The sequence below is a fragment of the Nesoenas mayeri genome (assembly GCF_963082525.1).
Source record: "Nesoenas mayeri genome assembly, chromosome: 20".
Lineage (NCBI taxonomy): Eukaryota > Metazoa > Chordata > Aves > Columbiformes > Columbidae > Nesoenas > Nesoenas mayeri.
In genome coordinates this window covers 9,887,390-9,905,742 of record NC_137569.1, presented here as the reverse complement: position 1 = coordinate 9,905,742, position 18,353 = coordinate 9,887,390, and the positions used below count along the sequence as shown (strand labels likewise).

Genomic DNA, 18,353 nt, shown 5'->3' with positions numbered 1-18,353 from the left:
AAGTCAGTAATTGGAAACAGCAACAAAAGATCAAAGCAAACTAGCAAATCAAAGGTGACTTACTTTTAATTTTTTACACAATTAAGGCCTTTGTGATGGCTGAGCTCGGCTTCTCTCAGCTTTGTTCATCCATTTCATTTTCTAAGTGCAATAGGTGGGTGCAATTATTGTGCTGGCTAATTTGGGGATCTCCCTTTCTTGTTATCCCAGAAGAGCACTTGGCTGCTCGTAAATCTGTTTGGTGGAGGAATTGATATTAGATGGGCTGTAAATTATCTCCTCTAACTGCTTAGCTGTAAAAACAGAGTAATGTGGAGAGTATAGGCAGTGATGAGCCCTGGAACTGCAGAGCTGATGATCCGTAGCATGAATGCAACTGTTTACAGACCTGTAAAACCGTGTGTTTGCTTCATTGCATTTATTTCATTCTGGCTTTGTGTTGAAATTTGCTTTAATCTTGAGGAGCCTCGTCTCCCTGTAGGGCTCTTCTGGAGAGTCCAGCCTGCTGGGAAAGCAGGGGGATTTGCAGTTTAGATTACTTCTACAATCTCTTTTAAGAGATTCAATCTCTTTTTTTCTTTATCTTACCTTGGAGGTCACTTCCAAGCCAAACTGTTCTATGATTCTATGAAATGGGCAGCCCCTTTGCAATCAAAAGTGCCGCTTGCTCCATGAGCTGCCAGCCTGTGATCTCTCCAGACGCTGCTCCGTGACGCTGCCCGGCCTGCGAGACTGGGGTAACTGGGGGGAAGACGCATTGTCAGCAGATGGAAATGATGGGGCAGGGCAGAGCAGTGCAAGTGTCACTGCCTGCTCTGGAGTGCTCAAACTCTATTTTCCTAGAGCGTATCTGTAGGGAGGAATCCTCTGAAGTGTTGGGAACAGAAAGGAGTCGTCATCTTAAGGCTACAGCTTGGAGGGGAACTGCTCAAAATTAATATCTCCATGGTGGGTGTCAGAGGATGGACCAGACTCTGTTCAGTGGTGCCCAACGCCAGGGTGAGGGGCAACGGGCACAGACTGAAACACAGGAGGCTCCATGTGAACATGAGCAGAAACTTGTTTGCTGGGAGGTGCCAGAGCCTGGCCCAGGCTGCCCAGAGCGGGTGTGGAGTCTCCTGCTCTGAGCCATTCAAACCGCCTGGACCCACCTGTGTGATCTGCTCTGTGACCCTGCGTGAGCAGGGCTGGGCTGGGGATCTGCAGAGCTCCTGCAGCCCAGCCAGCCTGGGGTTCTGGGAAGAGCCAGATACAAAACCTGTGCACCCAAACACTGGGGTAGGTGCTGGTGAGGGTGTTTGGAGAGGGGTGAGCAGCAGCCCCAGCAAACAGCTGTTTTGCAGCAGGATTGATCTCCAGCCCCCAAGTGTGTTCCTGAGCATCATCCAGGGGCTGCGCTCACAAACCTGCCAGTGTGGAGCATGGTTCCGTGTGTGCTCGTGTGGGGAACGTCCCCTCTCCTTGTGTGAGCTCCTGGCACATCTCGCTCTGCCCCAGCCCCGGGCAGGAGTGTCTCAGTCCCCAGCTCAAGCCAGAGCTCAACTGTTTAATAGGATGGTCACTTAAAATGCTTAGAACCTATTTACCTTTCCGTAATGTCTGTTGCTTTATAGCCAAACTCCCGAGTTAGGGCTTTACAAGAGCAGTAATCCTGAAATAAATTTATTTCAGGCTCCTTGTTTATGTTATTCTTCGTTAAACGAAATGGGGAGGATTTTCAGCAAATTGTGGTGGGGCTTTCAGTTGTATTTTTAGACAATTTGGACAAAACCCAGAAGAATGATGTTATAAATCTTTTGCTTTGCAGACTGTGAGAGTGATTTTTTTAATGAGATAATTATGTTTTTATGGCAGATTAATCTCTGCTTTCAACGCTTGACTCTTGAAGTTGCATTGCTGGTTTGTTGTTTTGTGAGATAACGAGTGTCAGTTTATTCTCTTAAATACAGCAGAGCCTTCCCAGCCTTTGAGCCTGTGCTTGCTGTGTCCGTGTCCGCATCGCTGTGCAAGTGCCGACATTCTGTCAAATCATGGATTCCCTTTTTACCTTACAGACATCATGTCTCTCCATTTTTTATTATCCTGCAATCGCTCACTGAAAGCATCATTATTACAGCACCATTTAAAATGCAGTTTATTCCTCCTTCCTGTATCCCCCATTGCTGAGTAAAAAGCACTGAGTTTGAGGAATATTCTTCTCAAGCGTTGCAAAACTTCAGTGGGGTTTTGTTTTTCTAGCTGAGATTTCCAGCTTCAGAGGCCCGTAAGGCACCATCCAAGTCTTTTTGGCAGGGTGTATAAATAACTACTGGGATGGCTTAAAACCACTGAACACCTGGCAGCTGCCGTGGGGCAGACTGGGCTGCTCCGCTGATCCAGAGACACTTTGGTGGATGTTGAGTTTGTTCTTTAGCCAGCAGCGTTTGGCTGAAGTTGGGCTCTGTTTCTAAACTGCTTGAATCACTCTTTTTTTTTGTGCAGACACTGCCATTCAAGTTTATTTCCTGATCTGTGTGTTAAGATATTTTGCACGTAGCTGTTAGAAGCAGAGTTTGCTCCTTGTCCCCTGCTTTGGGGCTCTTCTCCTTGTTCCCCTCCTTGGGGTTCCCCTCTTTGTCTGTAGTTTGTTCTTAATATCTCTGGATATTCTTGGATTTCTCTGCTGGGGTTATAATTGTGCACTGTCAGGTGAGGCGTTTGACACGGTCCCTCTCCAGGACCGTCACTCCAGGTTACCCTCGTCTTTGGACAAGCAGCCAAGCAGAGATGTCGGGTCACAGAGCCAGAGGGACATGGGAGGTTGGAGCTGTGAGTGGGACATGTGGCTCTTCTGGGGAATGTGAAACTGAAGGAGTGTGTGGAAAGTCAAGAGTGTGGTTTTGGCTCTTCCCCATCACAAGACTGGCTCTGAAAGCCAACTGTGGCCTTTCTGGACTTAAAAGGGGCCGATAAGAAAGATCGGGACAGACTTTTGAGTGAGGTCTGTTGTAACAGGAAAAGGGGTGATGGTTTAAACTAAAGGAGGAAGATTCAGGCCGGACATGAGGAAGGAATTGTTGCCCTGAGGGTGGTGAGAGCCTGGCCCAGGTTGGCCAGGGAGGTGGTGGATGAACCATCCCAGGCCAGGCTGGACCCAAACTGTTCTAGGATTCTTTTCCCCACACATAGAATCACAGAACAGTTTGGGTTGAAGGGCCTTCCCAGCTCCCCCAGTGCCCCCCCTGCCATGAGCAGGGACATCTGCACCAGCTCAGGGTGCTCAGAGCCCCGTCCAGCCTGGCCTGGGATGTCTCCAGGGATGGTTCAGCCACCACCTCTCTGGCCAACCTGGGCCAGGCTCTCACCACCCTCAGGGCAACAATTCCTTCCTCATGTCCAGCCCGACATGACCAGACTTGAGTCCGTCTGCCCCGTGCTGTGACCTTGCACACAAAGTGCTGACCCAGATGAAAGTGGAGAAGCCTCCTCAGCTTTCAGTGAAACCATTTTTATGGTCAGATCAAAGCAAGTCAGCAATTCTCTTGAGTTTTGCACCTCTTTGAAGGGGCTGTTCTGCAGATGAGATGGAGCCAAGGTGGCCGAGCTCCTCTGCTCGTCCTCGCTTTGGCTTGAAAAGCGGCAGCTGGAGCTGGACAGAGTCCTTGTCACTTGGTGCCCGTGTGGCAGGTCCCTGCTGCTGCCGCAGCTGCTGCCGCGCTTAATTGGGAGTTTAATTCCACACCCCTGTGGAAAAGGTCCTGATCTCGCCTATATTCAGGAGCCTCCACAGGAGCAGCCCCTGTCAAGCGTCTGCCCCAAGTCCTTGCAAAGTCAGTGGGACGTGAACACAAACCTGGCGCGTTGCTGAAGCTTTTGTCCTGGTGAAAAGGGCTTTTGAGTTTCACGTGTTCGCTTTCTGCTCAGATTTGAGCCTGTCCTTGGCACAGGGCTCGGTGGGAACACTACCCAGGCTCATCCTAATGCTTTTTCTGGCTGTTCAGTGCTAAACATACTCTTATTTCCCCAGAAAATGAAATATCATCAGGCTGTGTGGTCTGTTTAACAGCAAACTTGAAGTGGGTTTTTTTCTGTTTTAGTGTTATTCTTCTATTTTAAGTTATATTGCATTAGGCTTTTTTTTTTCCCTTGGTATAAATTTTATATGATAATTCCTTGAAACTGCCCTAGAAATAGGAAAAAGAAATAAATTCTCGCTGGAATATTGTTAGTGCTGATTTACAAGAGTAAGTGTATTATTATTATAAAAACAAGTTCATGGATAAGGGATAAGGAGCAGTCACAGTTCAGGATTTACTTAAGAACACTTTTAGGTCTCTGAACAAAGCTGTTCCTGTACTTTGTTTTATTTCTGGAGGTTTTTAACTATATAAACAGATTAATCTCTGCTGAGGTGTGAAGCAATAAAGTAGATGACAAGCAATAGGTGACGAGTACAAGAGGAATGATTGTGGAGGGGAGCGCGACTTAGGATGCTGGTTTAGGGAGGTAAGATAATGCAATTTGATGTATTTTCTCCTTGGTTCCCGGTCTGGATGGCTTATTCTTGTGCTCTGTGCATCAGCAGGACTGCTCACAGGCTGGGGGGCTTTTCTACTTTAAAAGTCCGGCTCGGGAATTAGTGCTGATGTGCTTGTCTTCTATTTCATGGCAGAATTTCAAAGCTGGTCAATACAAACTGATTTTGCATGATACGAGAACAGTTATGCTGACTGATTCCTGTCTTTAAAAAAACCTGGTGCCAGCCAGAATTCCGACTTTCATGTTTTTGTAATTATTATTCATGACAGTTTTTTTCATCTCATTTTCAAGGCTCTGGAAGAATTAAGAAATTTTATATGGCTTGCAGACTTGGCACCTCGGAATAGTACTTGATAGAGACAATTTTGTTTCTTATACAAGTACATTAAAAATGAAAAAATGACCATCTGCTTCGTTCTTTGGCCTCTAAGGGGACTGACCTGGGATCCAGGTATCACGACAAGATGTAGGACCAGCCCCGTCGTTTGGACACGTGCAGCTTGTTTTGTCACCAGTGTCTCTTGCAGAGGGCAAGAGGAGGTTTTGTATGAAAAGAATATGAGGTTTGGGTTTGGTTTGTGGTTTTTTTGAAGAAGGGGGTGGTGATTGAGGTTGTTTTTTCTCCTCCATCCTGGGGATGACATGGGGACAACTTGTGCTGTCAGGTCCTGGCAAAGAGCGAGGGCTTTGCTGCTGATCTGCAGGGAGATGCTGGGGCTGAGCAGTAGAATCAAAGTTCTGAGCTCTGCTCTGGTTATACAGCACAGCAGCTCATGTATTAATTATCCTATGGTAATATGCACCTTTTTAGCAATGAAGACAAAGGCTCAACTTGCTTTAAGCTGGTGTATTAATAGCAAGTGCTCGAACAATGTATGTTTTCAGTAGATACCTATGCAGCATAACCTATTCATTTTTTTTGCGTTAATGACTGTATTAGCCTGAAGAAAGGGAGCTGAAAACTTCTGTGCTCTGTGCTGAGTTAATCTTTGAAGGAAAAGAAGAAGTCCTCCTTTGCTGTGCAAATCTGCTCTCAGATATTTGCAATGTGACTTTTTGGAGGACGTCACCTCTCCAGTGCCCGTGTTCAGGGCTGGCTGTGCAGTGATGGATGAGCCCGAATGAAGTGATGAGCCCTTTATTTAAGGGGAAGGGTCCTGGCTGCCAAAAGAATAGATTAATCTGGCATCTTTTCAAGGGCACGGAGTTGTTCTGTGATGATGTTCTGGAGCTGACGGGTGTCACAGCTCCTCAGCGAAGCTTCTGGGGACCCGGAGGCTCAGCAGTAATGGATTTGGGAGAGACAGAAGTGATCTCTAGATCTCAAAGATGATCACAGGAATGATCACAGGACCACAAAAATGATCCGAGGCTGGATCAGCTCTGCTGGGAGGGCAGGCTGAGAGAGTTGGGTGTTCAGCTGGAGAAGAGAAGCTCCAGGGAGACCTTAGTGTGGCCTTTCTGTGCTTAAAAGGGACCCACGAGAAAGATGGGGACAGACTTTTGAGCAGGGCCTGTTGTGATAGGACAAGGGAGCTGCAGTCCCTGGGTCTGTTCAGCTGGAGCAGAGCAGCCTGAGGGCAGAGCTCATGGGCTGCAGGTTCCTCAGCAGGAGCAGGAGGGGCAGGGTGAGCTCTGCTCTGTGACAGTGACAGAGCCCAGGGAACGGCAGCAGATGTGCCAGGGAGGGGCAGTGGGACATGAGGAAAAGGTTCTTCACCCAGAGGTGCTGGACACTGAACAGGCTCCCCAGGGAGGTGTCACGGCCCCAACCTGACAGTGTTCAAGAAGAGACTGGACAACGTCCTCAGACACACGAGGTGACCTGTGGGGTGTCCTGTGCAGGGACAGGAGTTGGACTCCATGATCCTGGTGGGTCTTTCCAACTCAGGATGTTCTGTGATTCTTTTAAACTACAGGAGGGAGATTCAGGCTGGACATGAGGAAGGAATTGTTGCCCTGAGGGTGGTGAGAGCCTGGCCCAGGTTGGCCAGAGAGGTGGTGGCTGAACCATCCCTGGAGACATCCCAGGCCAGGCTGGACGGGGCTCTGAGCAACCTGAGCTGGTGCAGATGTCCCTGCTCATGGCAGAGGGCACTGGGGGAGCTGGGAAGGGCCCTCCAACCCAAACCCTTCTCTTATTCTCTGATCTCCAGTCCTCTTACAGAGACTCTGTCTCCAGCCTGAACTAGAAGGGTTTAGAGATCTGTGAAACTTGAAGTGTGTTGGCGTTTGAGATTTCCTTTTGCTCTGTTCTGGATCTTTTCTCCTTTGTGGGGTTCTATGCATAAAGATGGGTATTACTGAATATGGTGAATAGATACTTGGCTGCAGTGTGGTGTGGGGTTTTTTTTTTGTTTCTGATCTCATCCCTGTGACAAGTAATTTCCAAGTGTGAAAATTGCTTTGATATCTTTATTCAGGACTTGCTCACTTGGTAAGGCATTGCATAACCTGGAGAAGGGAACCGGGTCGAGTTTTTGGAGGGGACGGACGGCTTCTCCCCCTGCAGGGCTGTTGTTTGGCAAGGGCAGCTCTCCCAGCACTGCCATGCAAGAGCAGGGGACCCGCCAAGAGCACTGGTGTGGGATTGCACGCGCTTTTCTGATTTCAGGCTGGTTTGTATCGCGATCAGAGCGAGTCCTTGCCAGCTGGGAAGCTCTGAAAATGTGTCATGAAGTCGGTGTACAAGTTGAGCCTTTCGTTGAAGGGAACAGGAAATACTAATGAAACTAAGAAGCTGCCTTTTGAAGTGGCTTCTTATTCTTCATCTAATACTGCAAAGGATTTGTCAAGTTGTGTGAAAGGAACAGCAATTTTTGTTTAGAGCCTGCACCACAATTTCTTCTCCCCCAAGAGTGCTTTTCCCATTTAAGCAAAGCAATGTTTCTGTCAACATTATTGCTTTTGTTATTTGAGCTTCATTAGCTGCAAAATATGGATTTATGTTGAGTCGCCTGTGAGTGAAATGTCATTTTTCTAGCAATACAATTGCTTTATCTAAGAAAGGTATATGAATGGTGAGAATATCTGGCGTTAAGCTAGTGAGTAGAAGTATGGGGTTTGGGTTTTTTTCCAAAGAGTAGGACACTTGTTCTACTTTGTCACCAGAGCAAGTTGAAGTGACACAGTCCAAGGTGAGGGGTTTGCAGGACCTCAGTGCGTGGTGAGGAGGAGGTTTCACTCTTTGCCCTTTGTCTTTTGCAATCCCGTGAGGTCCAGTCCTGCTGCCAGCAGGAGAAACTGGAGAAAGGAGATGCCTCCCAAGCCCAACCAAACTTGGATTGATCCATCAATCCCTCGACCTGCTCCTTGCAGCACAGTTGACGTGTTCACCCCTCCCTCTTCCTCCCGAGATAACACCCGGGATGTTTGATGAAGAATAATTATATTTCATCTATGAAAAGATGAATGTTGAGGAGGAGGGAATTAAAAAGAAATGATAAAAAAAAAGCCCCAATTCCTCTTGGTTATTGAAGCAAGAAGGGAGCACTTTGTCAAACTGACGTGTGAATCCTTTATTAACATTTTCTGGGCCAGGGGAGCGGTGTCACCTCATGGGCTCCGCCTGAGGGGTGCTCGGTGGTTTGGCCACTGGCACAATATGCATGTGCAGAATATATTAATTTGCAAATGTTCTAGGACTAGGACAATTTTAGAATGGTTTCAATGGAAAATGTAACCGCCTTGGAAACAGGCAGAAACTTCCGTGCTGCTGCGCTCTGCACCAGGCTCAGCTGGCTCTGTTCAGTTCATCTTTTCCCTTGTTCTGGCGTTCAAAGGGTGCAATGCCTTTTGGGGTAGCTTGGAAATAGTTTTAGCTAGAGTTGCCTAGAGGGGAAGATGCTGCTTTTCCCCAGGTTGGTTCTCGGTTGCTCTGTCTGAAGCGTTTGCTGGGTGTCCAAGCTGAGCTGGCCCTGCTGACTCGTGTGTTTTGGGACCCGTTGTAAATGGGTGACAGTTGCTCTGCAGCTTTCAGAACGCAATGAGAGTGAACATGCAATATCCCTGTTTCTTAAACGTGCTGCCAACACTGATGTGGTTTGTGTCCTCCAAATAATCAGGTTTGAAAGACTTGGGTGAATAAGTCACAGTGTGTTGTGGGAGGTGCCAAAGGGGGTTCTCAGTGGTTTTCCTTTTTTTGAAGATATTTCTTTGTCAGTATTCTGTATTAAGGTGCTTTTCAATGGACTAACTGCCACATACAATCCAAAACAAACCATGCTTGCTATGTTTTAGAGAAGTCTGCTGCAATTACCTGGGTGAAGGTTTGGGGAGGCAAGAAGTGTTTGTATAAAACTTCCCAGTGTCCACCTGTGTGCTCAGTGTCCTGCTGTGGGACAAGAAAGCCTCACCTTAACCACCTTTTATACATGAAATTGTGGGGTGAGTGTTGGAAAAGTTCATCAGAACCAGGCAGGATCACAGGAACATGGTGTCCATTTGCTCCCAAGTGCTGTGCACCAGCCTGAAGGAGCATCTCCCAGTCTGAAGGATTTGCAGAACCTGAGGATATTGTCCTGAAGCAGCAGCACAGACCCTTCCTGGTGCTCTTGTGGTGGGTCTTAAGGACGAACCTTGTGCTTCTGGTGTGCATTGTGACCTGTGCTCGTTGCTATTACAATGTCACACTCCATCACAGTAGCATCATCTCCTGAGTAAACTGATGTACCAAGGGCAAGAGAAAGAGCCTGGCTGACCCCTGAGCTTTAGGACAGAGAAGGGAGAATCCTCCAGGGATGCTGCTCCCTGGGGCACAGAGCACAGAACCCCAGCCTGGCTGGGTTGCAGAAGCTCTGTAGATCCCCAGCCCAGCCCTGCTCACGCAGGGTCACAGAGCAGATCACACAGGTGGGTCCAGGTGGTTTGAATGTCTCAGAGAAGGAGACTCCACACCCGCTCTGGGCAGCCTGGGCCAGAATGTGAACAGCTGGAGGAACCCAACAGTGATGCTCCTCTTGGGTGGCTGCTGAAACTTTGGCAGGGTCTGACTCTTCCATCCTTGGACCTCCCGCCTGCCTGGTCAATGTGCTGTGACCCACAACTGTTCAGCAGCTTTGTGTACCTTGTAGTGACAGAGGTGACCTCTTGTCCGCCACTTAACTGCAGATTGGACCAGAAGCATCAAGAAAGCTGAGGGGAGACCTTCTGATCTCTGAACTGCCTGAAAGGAGCTTGGAGCCAGGGGGGTCGGGCTCTGCTCCCCAGGAACAAGCACCAGGAGCAGAGGAAACGGCCTCAAGTTGCACCAGGGGAGGTTGAGGTTGGATGTGGGGAACAATTTCTTCCCCAAAGGGCTGTGGGGCATTGGAACAGGCTGCCCAGGGCAGTGCTGGAGTCACCATCCCTGGAGGGTTGGACAGACGGACATGAGGTTCTCAGGACATAGGGCAGTGCCAGGGGTGGGTTATGGTTGGACTCCATGATCTTGAGGGTCTTTTCCAACCAGAATGATTCTAAAGGAACCTTCTCTAAAAGCTGCTGCTTTTAATCCTTCCTCATGGAGGTGCTCTGCATGTTGGTTCTCCTTGGTTCTCCTCCCAAAAGGCACCTGAGAAATCTCTGCAGCCGCTGGATGGGCAGGGTGGGAGCTGTTGAGGTTGGGTGGCTCCTCTCAAGACCATCTAGTTCAACCCTCCCACCCAGAGCAGAATCAGTTCGATGGGTTGGGTGTGAATATCTCTAAGCATGAAGACTCCTCAGCCTCTCTGGGCAACCCCTTCTGCTCTTCAATCACCTTCCTTGTAGAAATTCCACCTTAAGGCAACTTTCTGTGTCTCAGCCTGTGCCCGTTGCCTCTTGTCCTTTCTCTGGGCATCACTGGAAGACTCCAGCTCCATCTGCTTTACTCCCCCAGAAAGTTATTTATTTAGAAGGACATACTCCACTTGTTTTCTTCCCCATCTCTTATTCTCCATTGCCACCCATCGGGCACGTGCTGTCCTGCTGGGCTGGAGCTGCCCCTTCCTGGCAGATCCATCATCTGCATAAAAAGCTTTCTTGGCATAAAATAGATACAGTTTCACGCCCTTTCACCTGTTCAAAAGCCTTGTTATTGTATCAGCTTTTTCTTTTCCAGTAAAGTTATTCTGGTGGCTGGCTGAAGTGAAACCGGTTGTTTCTCATGGAAATAAGGGCGTAAAGTCTGGTTTTCTATCCTCATGGTTTAGATCATTATATTCTCAGGGCTTAAGCTCTTATTTCTTGTCTTTCAATGCTTATAAGAGGATCTCCTGGGGCCCTGTTGTACAACCAAATACACATACTACATTAAGGAACCAGGGCTGTGTGTTTGTATTGCCGGCAGCCTGCCCGGATTACTTGTATACAGCATTTTGCAGTGTTAGGCCCTTAGTCATTTTGATCTGTCCCTTCTACTACGTTTTTAGGAGTGTTTTTTCTCTCTGCTCAGACACCTCTTGGGAGACATTGCCCTCTGGGAAGCCGTTTGTTCCCTTGCAATATTAATTTCCGATTTTTCTGCCTTTTTTCTATATCCCTTTAGCAGCATTTTAATTTACCTGCTTCTATCACTACCGGTTGTGGTTAGTTAATACAGTTTTTGTGGTAGTGCAGTTGTTGAATTGATGGATAATACCCACAGGCTGCAGTTATTGCTTGTCGTTTAGTGCTGCCCTATGGGGGGAAAAGCCCTTTTAAGATGCTTGTAGCAGTTTTAGTTTTATGAAGTACTTGAACTTTGAAGTTAGACTTCTGAAATGATCTAGGGTATGTATTAGTGAGTATTAAAATGAGATTTAAACAGGAGAAAAGCCCTCCCTTCATGCAGGCGTCCATTGCTGGAAGAAGAAATGCTCACTGGAGAATTTTACTTAATGCACATTAGAAAACGTTGTGATAAAATTAAACTGATCGGGTTTCATCCTCTTTGTAGAACTGTTCTTGCGCTGTTGTGTTTGCTCAGCTCTGCAAACATTGCTTATGTCTTCAGCCTCAACTTTGAACCATTTTTTGGTGGCGTTTTATGTTTTGTCCCTTGGCAGAATGGGTGAAAAATACCTTTTTTGCAGGACAAGCGTTCGTGGGGCTCAGCCACCCAGTTCCAAGGTGGGAGAACAAACTGTTAAAAGAACAAAGTGTGAAGAGCAATTAGGGACTAGTCCCTAAAACCACTATTTAAATGAAGGAAGAATTGAGTTGATCCCTCTAGCGCCAGCACATGCAGTCACAGAGATGCTGGGCAGAGGGTGTCCCCCTCCCTGGACTGTGAGTGACAAGTGACAAGTCAGACACCAGTGGGAAGGGCAGGGACGGCTGGCACACTGCTCCGTGGTTGTCATTGCACAGGGATGTCCTCTGCAAACATGGGATTTTTGCAAAATTGGTTTGGGTTTTGCTCCTGTTGCCTGGCTGTGTGTCCCCTGGCTCGGGCCAGAAGAAGCTGGTGGTGGCTGCAAGTCTTCATTCACATCAGCTTTTACGTCACCACCTCCCTTTGCACTCGTGGCAGATACTGGGGCCAGGGCAGCTCTTCCAGTCACTGTGGGTGTTTCGGGACCTTCCCTGGACCTGCCCCATCTGATCCAGCAGCTACAGAGGAGGTTGAGGTTGGATGTGGGGAACAATTTCTTCCCCAAAGGGCTGTGGGGCATTGGAACAGGCTGCCCAGGGCAGTGCTGGAGTCACCATCCCTGGAGGGTTGGACAGACGGACATGAGGTTCTCAGGACATGGGGCAGTGCCAGGGGTGGGTTGTGGTTGGAGTCTATGATCTTGAGGGTCTTTTCCAACCAAAGTGATTCTATGACTGTTTGGGAAACAACCAGGCATGAGTAAAAGAAGCCAACAAGTGCTGGAGGGTGTTCCTGTGATCCCAGGTGGAAGCAGCGCTCTGTAGGGTCAGCCCCATGTTTAGAAACTCCAGGGGGACCCCCTGTTTTCTGTGTGATTGAAGCATCAAGAACAGTGATGGAGCGAGTTTTGATTGGAAAAGACCCTCAGGATGATGGAGTCCAACCATAACCCACCCCTGACACTGCCCTATGTCCTGAGAACCTCATGTCCATCTGTCCAACCCTCCAGGGATGGTGACTCCACCACTGCCCTGGGCAGCCTGTTCCAATGCCCCACAGCCCTTTGGGGAAGAAATTGTTCCCAGATCCAACCTCAACCTCCCCTGGCGCAGCTTGAGGCCGTTTCCTCTGCTCCTGGCTCTTGTTACCCCTGAAGGTTGGACAGGATGGTGGTCGCCCCACTGCGGTGATTGCAGTGGGAACACGGCCTCCCAGTCTCTGGGGTTGGATCAGCCTTTGGCAGGGGCTGGTATTAAAAATACAGTTTTTATTTACTGTATCTTGCAGCTGCCCACGTCTGTTTACCACTGCGAGTTGACCTTTGGGGAGACATTTCTGGATTAATTGGGTGTCTAATCACTTCAGGCGATTGGCAGGTCTGTGCGTATTGGAATTTTTCCTCTCGTTAGATATTTTCCTGCTGGTTTCTTCTTTCTCTGTTATATGGCAAAGGATGCAGTTATCTTTTTGTATCAGTTCCTCCCTTTGTTTTGTTTTTCCCTTTAATGAACTGTTGGTTTCATATTTGCCTGTTGTCTCTGGGCCTAAACCCTTCTATGGACTGTTGATTCAAATCATAAGAGCTGCACCTTCTTGTTCTTAACTATGTGCTTAAGCTACATGTAAAGCAGAGGCTGCATAATTTAGTTATTGTCATATTTGGCCTTCAATTATCATTCAATAATTCTTAAAGTTACTCAGCAGGGACTGGTTATAGAACCAGCTCCACCTCTAACTTATTGTCTTAAATTCTGTAGGTGTCAAATCCTCACTCATGTTTATCCCCTGGCTCATTTTGCAGGTTTACCTGGTGCTTTGGGTTGCCAACAATTTCTGCCTGTGCTTGGTTCAGTTCTCTGTACATAAATACCCTAAAATCCTGCCCCTTGCTCTGCTGGGATAACACCGGGAGGAAAAAGATGCTCCTCATGTTTATTTGTTTGTCTTTTAATTATTTGCTAGTAAATAATCTGAAAAGTTTCCATAGCAAAGTCATATAGAAAATCCCTTTTTTTGCCCCTATAAAAAATCTGTGTTGGTTTAGTGATGTTTTCATTTTGATACAGAGGACAGAATTATGTGGCATGTAGATCAGAGGCTCTGAAAACGTAAAATGTGGCTGGATAGGGGATTTGTCCTGGGAAATATTGGTTTTGTTTGGGAAGTGGAATAGTGTGAACTTTATAACAGCCTTGGGCTGGGGGTCTGTCTGAGGTTTAGCAATGGCAAGTTCAGTTCTGTAGCAGGTCTCATTCTCAGCCTGTCCTTCTGCGTGAAAAAATGTGTTATAAGAAATAATAAAGATTAATAATAATTAATAATTATTATTAATAATGAATAGTGTGTGCGCACGTGGCACTGAAGGTTGGGTGACTTTGTGGGCATGTCACAGGTAAGGGAGGATCCCAGCTCAGCCTGAGCCTAAGCCTGGACTTTGTGGAGCAGAACTTGGTCCCAGCCCTAGGATACAGCCCTGGATTTGTTAACCAGAGCAAAAGGGCCCCCCAAACTGGTGCTTTTGTCACATTTTGCAGTGTGTCAAGGAAAGAAAATGTAAGATTGCTCTATACATAAATTGCAGAGATAAACAAAACATTAGTGGCAGATGATGGGAAGGAGAGGGGGAAGCTGGAAGCGAGCAGATGTGAGCAGTGAGGCTGGATTTGTTGGTGGCCAAGTGCTTCTATTGATAGTACAAGTCTTTTCGTCACCAGTTGCTTCTTTGGTGAGCAGCTCCCGGAGGGGAAATCAAAATAACCCCAAGGACAGGTGCCCTGGGTGCTGCCGTACACAGGAACGGGTCAGGTTTGGGTGATAAGGGGACAGTGCGGCTCTTATTAACACCATCTCTGTTCCTAATGGTTTGCACCACGGTTTTTATCAGGCAAGGTCATAATTTGCAGTGCTTCCCGGTTGTGGTTTTAATTGTCACTTTGTGCTTCCTATAAAATGTTCTGCATAACCAGTCACGGCAGGTCTGCAATATCGTACCCGACGTGCTGGAAGAGTTCGCACGGGGCAGACGTTGGTCTGTCCTTGTTCGTCCCATCCAAAAGTCACCGATGCCAGATGATCCAGCTGGAGGAAATAAAACTATCTGTATAGCAACTAATGGTGAGATTTTATGCCCAGAGAAGTGAATTAGAGAGAGAAAATTCATTATTATTTTCCCATTAAGTTAAAGCTCCTGTAAAAACACAAAGTGTCTGGTATATACAGAGGGAAGATGAGTTTTGTGCCGCAGAGGCGGCTCAGCTCACAGATGCTGCGGAGCAGCTTTCTTGAGAGAACAAGTGAGGTGGCTCCTGGCTTGAGTCTGCTTTATTTTAGCCCCCAGATTCTTGGGATTCATGATGAATTTTCCCTCCCTATTTGAAGCTGTACACAAGGCCGGAACCTCTTCCCTGGGTCAGAATGCATTGCTAATGTAACTTTTTCCCTTTATTTCAGCAACAGCGCACTGTTTATAGGCTGACGCTGGTGAAAGCCTGGAACGTGGATGAACTCAAAGCCTACGCTGACCTGATATCCCTCGGTAAACCCGACTTCATCGAGGTCAAGGTGAGCTGGTTTTTTTCCATCAGTATTTTACTTCTTTCCTCCTGCATCCCGCTCCCCACCAGTTTTAAATTTACACGAGTAAATGCAACTTGCACAAGCAAAAAGCCTTTTATGAGCACATAACCAAGTGGATAGATGCTGGTGAAACAGTGGATGTGGTTTATCTTGGTTTCAGTAAAGCAAGTTTGCTGATAACACCAAGCTGGGAGGAGTTGGTAACACTGGAAGCTGTGCTGCCATCAGAGACCTGGACAGGTTGGAGAGCTGCGCGGGGAGAAATGTAATGAAATATAACAAGGAAAAGTGTAGAGTCTTGAATCTGGGCAGGAACAACCCCAGGATCCAGCATAAGTTGGGGAATGACCTGTTAGAGAGCAGTGTAGGGGAAAGGGACCTGGGGGTCCTGGGGACAGCAGGATGACCATGAGCCAACACTGGGCCCTTGTGGCCAGGAAGCCAATGGGACCTGGGGTGGGTTAGAAGGGGGTGGTCAGTAGGTCAGAGAGGTTCTCCTGCCCCTCTGCTCTGCCCTGGGGAGACCACACCTGGAATCTTGTGTCCAGCTGTGGCCCCTCAGTTCCAGCAGGACAGGGAACTGCTGCAGAGAGTCCAGCGCAGCCACCAAGATGCTGCAGGGAGTGGAGCATCTCCCGTGTGAGAAAAGGCTGAGGGAGCTGGGGCTCTGGAGCTGGACAAGAGGACACTGAGGGGGGACTCATTCCTGGGGATCAATATGGAAAGGGGGAGTGTCAGGAGGATGGAGCCAGGCTCTTCTGGTGACAACCAGTGACAGGACAAGGGGCAATGGGTGCAAACTGGAACACAGGAGGTTCCACTTAAATATGAGAAGAAACTTCTTCCCGGTGAGGGTGTCAGAGCCTGGCCCAGGCTGCCCAGGGGGTTGTGGAGTCTCCTTCTGTGCAGACATTCCAACCCGCCTGGACACCTTCCTGTGTAACCTCATCTGGGTGTTCCTGCTCCATGGGGGGATTGCACTGGATGAGCTTTCCAGGGCCGTCCAACCCCTGACACTCTGGAATTCTCTGTGTGAATTCCTCCAAAGATTTATGTGATTCAAAAGGAACTTACCTCTTGCTTTTAAAATTAGGCAACCAGGTTTTTAATTTCTCATGTGTGTTTGGAGTATCTTCAGTGTTAAGACAAGGTTTGTACCAGCTGCTAGCAATTTCTACCCAACAGAATTGTAACCTTCTGGTCTTTTTTGTATTTCTTACAAAAACAGAAACCAATAAATAGATATTCCTTCTTTTATGTCAACCAACATTTTGAACAGAATATTCTGGGACAAAGTGGCAGGTTTTGGTATTAAGTTATTCTTCCCATTCTGAAATTCTGCTGGTTGAAAATGTGATAATGTCTGTATTCCTGACATGGTGTTTGTCAGGCTGTGCGAAACAGGGGGAAATACTAATATGGGACTGGAAGAGCTGCTAACAGGAGCGTGTGTGATACAGCAGGGCAGGAGGTGCTTTATCATGGGATTAATCAATTTAGTGTAAAGAATAAGAAAAGGCAGATTACAAAGTGTATTATAAAGAATCACTGTCAGCATTTTCATCCAGCAGCTCCATTGCAGACCGACATTTACATCAGGTCTATATTTTTGCAGCTCTGTTACTTCTGGACTTTTCTTTCTTCTTTTTCTTTCTCACTTTTCTTTGTCATCATTGTTGTTTGTTTTTAACCTTGATTTACTGCTGCTTTAAAGAAAGAACCTGGAGTTTGTTGCAGTTTCCTTATGAAACAAAACTTGAAGGTTTTAATATTGATTTTGAGAGGTCTCTTTCTCTCTCTGTGTCCTGCTAGAGCTGATAGCTTAATACAAAATAAGATTTGGAGCATGGTTTGGGGGGAAAAAAAAGTCAGTTTTACAATGTGTATGAGGCTGGTTTATATTCCTCTTCCCACCTCGCATCTCCCAACTCTTTTACTAATACACGACCCAGCGTGCGAGCGGGACAGAGCTGAGCGTGGAGCCTGAGGCTGTCAAACGTGCTGCTTGGGCTGCTCTGTCGTGTGTAGCGACTTCAATTAGAAAAATTAATCAGGTGTGCTTTAATCAATGCTTCTGAGCACAGATTCCCCCACCGAGCGCCCTCCAGGGTGAACATCTGTCTGCTCCAAGGCAGGGGCTGCTCTTCCCTTGGCCTGCAGAAGGGTTCAGCCTCGTGGTTGTTGTTTCCCAGCAGCGGGAGCTCAGCTCTCCCAGCAGCTCTTCCCCTGCAAAATTATGCCCTGGACTGTCAGGGAAATAGTTAAGAAAAGACATGGTGATAGAGATATTCCTGAGGTGGTCCTAGATGTATTCCCGATGTTCTTGTAGCTAGGACAGGCTCCTGTCCACGCTGCTTTAATGGAAAATTGTCATTATTTCACTCTGAGCACTTCACAGTGCTTCTCAGATCTCAACCAGCAAGGACTTTCTCCAAGGAAGGGATGTAGATTGAGCACGTTGCCATGTTGGGCCCTTGAGGACAAGAAAGGCCTTGAGGTGCTGGAGTGAGTTGAGAGAAGGGAACGGAGCTGGTGAGGGGCTGGAGCACAAGTGTGATGGAGCGGCTGAGGGACCTGGGGGGTTCAGCTGGAGAACAGGAGCTGAGGGGAGACCTTCTGATCTCGGAACTGCCTGAAAGGAGCTTGGAGCCAGGGGGGTCGGGCTCTGCTTACCAAGGAACCATAGAATGGTTTGGACTGAAAGGACCTTCCCAGCTCCCCCAGTGTCCCCCCGCAGTGACATCTTCACCAGCTCAGGGTGCTCAGAGCCCCGTCCAGCCTGGCCTGGGATGTCTCCAGGGATGGTTCAGCCACCACCTCTCTGGTCAACCTGGGCCAGGAACTCACCACCCTAATCTTATCAAGCAATAAGACAAACAGAAATGGCCTCAAGTTGCGCCAGGGGAGGGTGAGGTTGGATGTGGGGAACAATTTCTTCCCCAAAGGGCTGTGGGGCATTGGAACAGGCTGCCCAGGGCAGTGCTGGAGTCACCATCCCTGAAGGGCTGGACAGACGGACATGAGGTTCTCAGGACATGGGGCAGTGCCAGGGGTGGGTTAATGGTTGGACTCCATGATCTTGAGGATATTTTCCAACCAGAATGATTCTGTGATTATTGGTGGGCTGGTGAGCCCCCTGCACTGCTGGGGACGTTTATGTTGGTGCTGTCCCTGCACTCAGACCCTTACCCCAAGGTCTGACCTAACTAAATTAGTAGGTTAACCT

At 47.9% G+C, this 18,353-nt stretch overlaps 1 protein-coding gene across 1 annotated transcript in view; it reads left to right on the top strand.

Moving 5' to 3' along the window:
• LOC308048147 (S-adenosyl-L-methionine-dependent tRNA 4-demethylwyosine synthase TYW1-like) overlaps positions 1 to 18,353 on the top strand; it is a 110,797-nt gene that overhangs the window by 68,297 nt on the left and 24,147 nt on the right. The window contains exon 14 of the mRNA XM_080357079.1: positions 15,002 to 15,112. Within this exon, the coding sequence (XP_080213205.1) occupies positions 15,002 to 15,112 (111 nt within the window). The remainder of the gene's footprint in view (positions 1 to 15,001; positions 15,113 to 18,353) is intronic.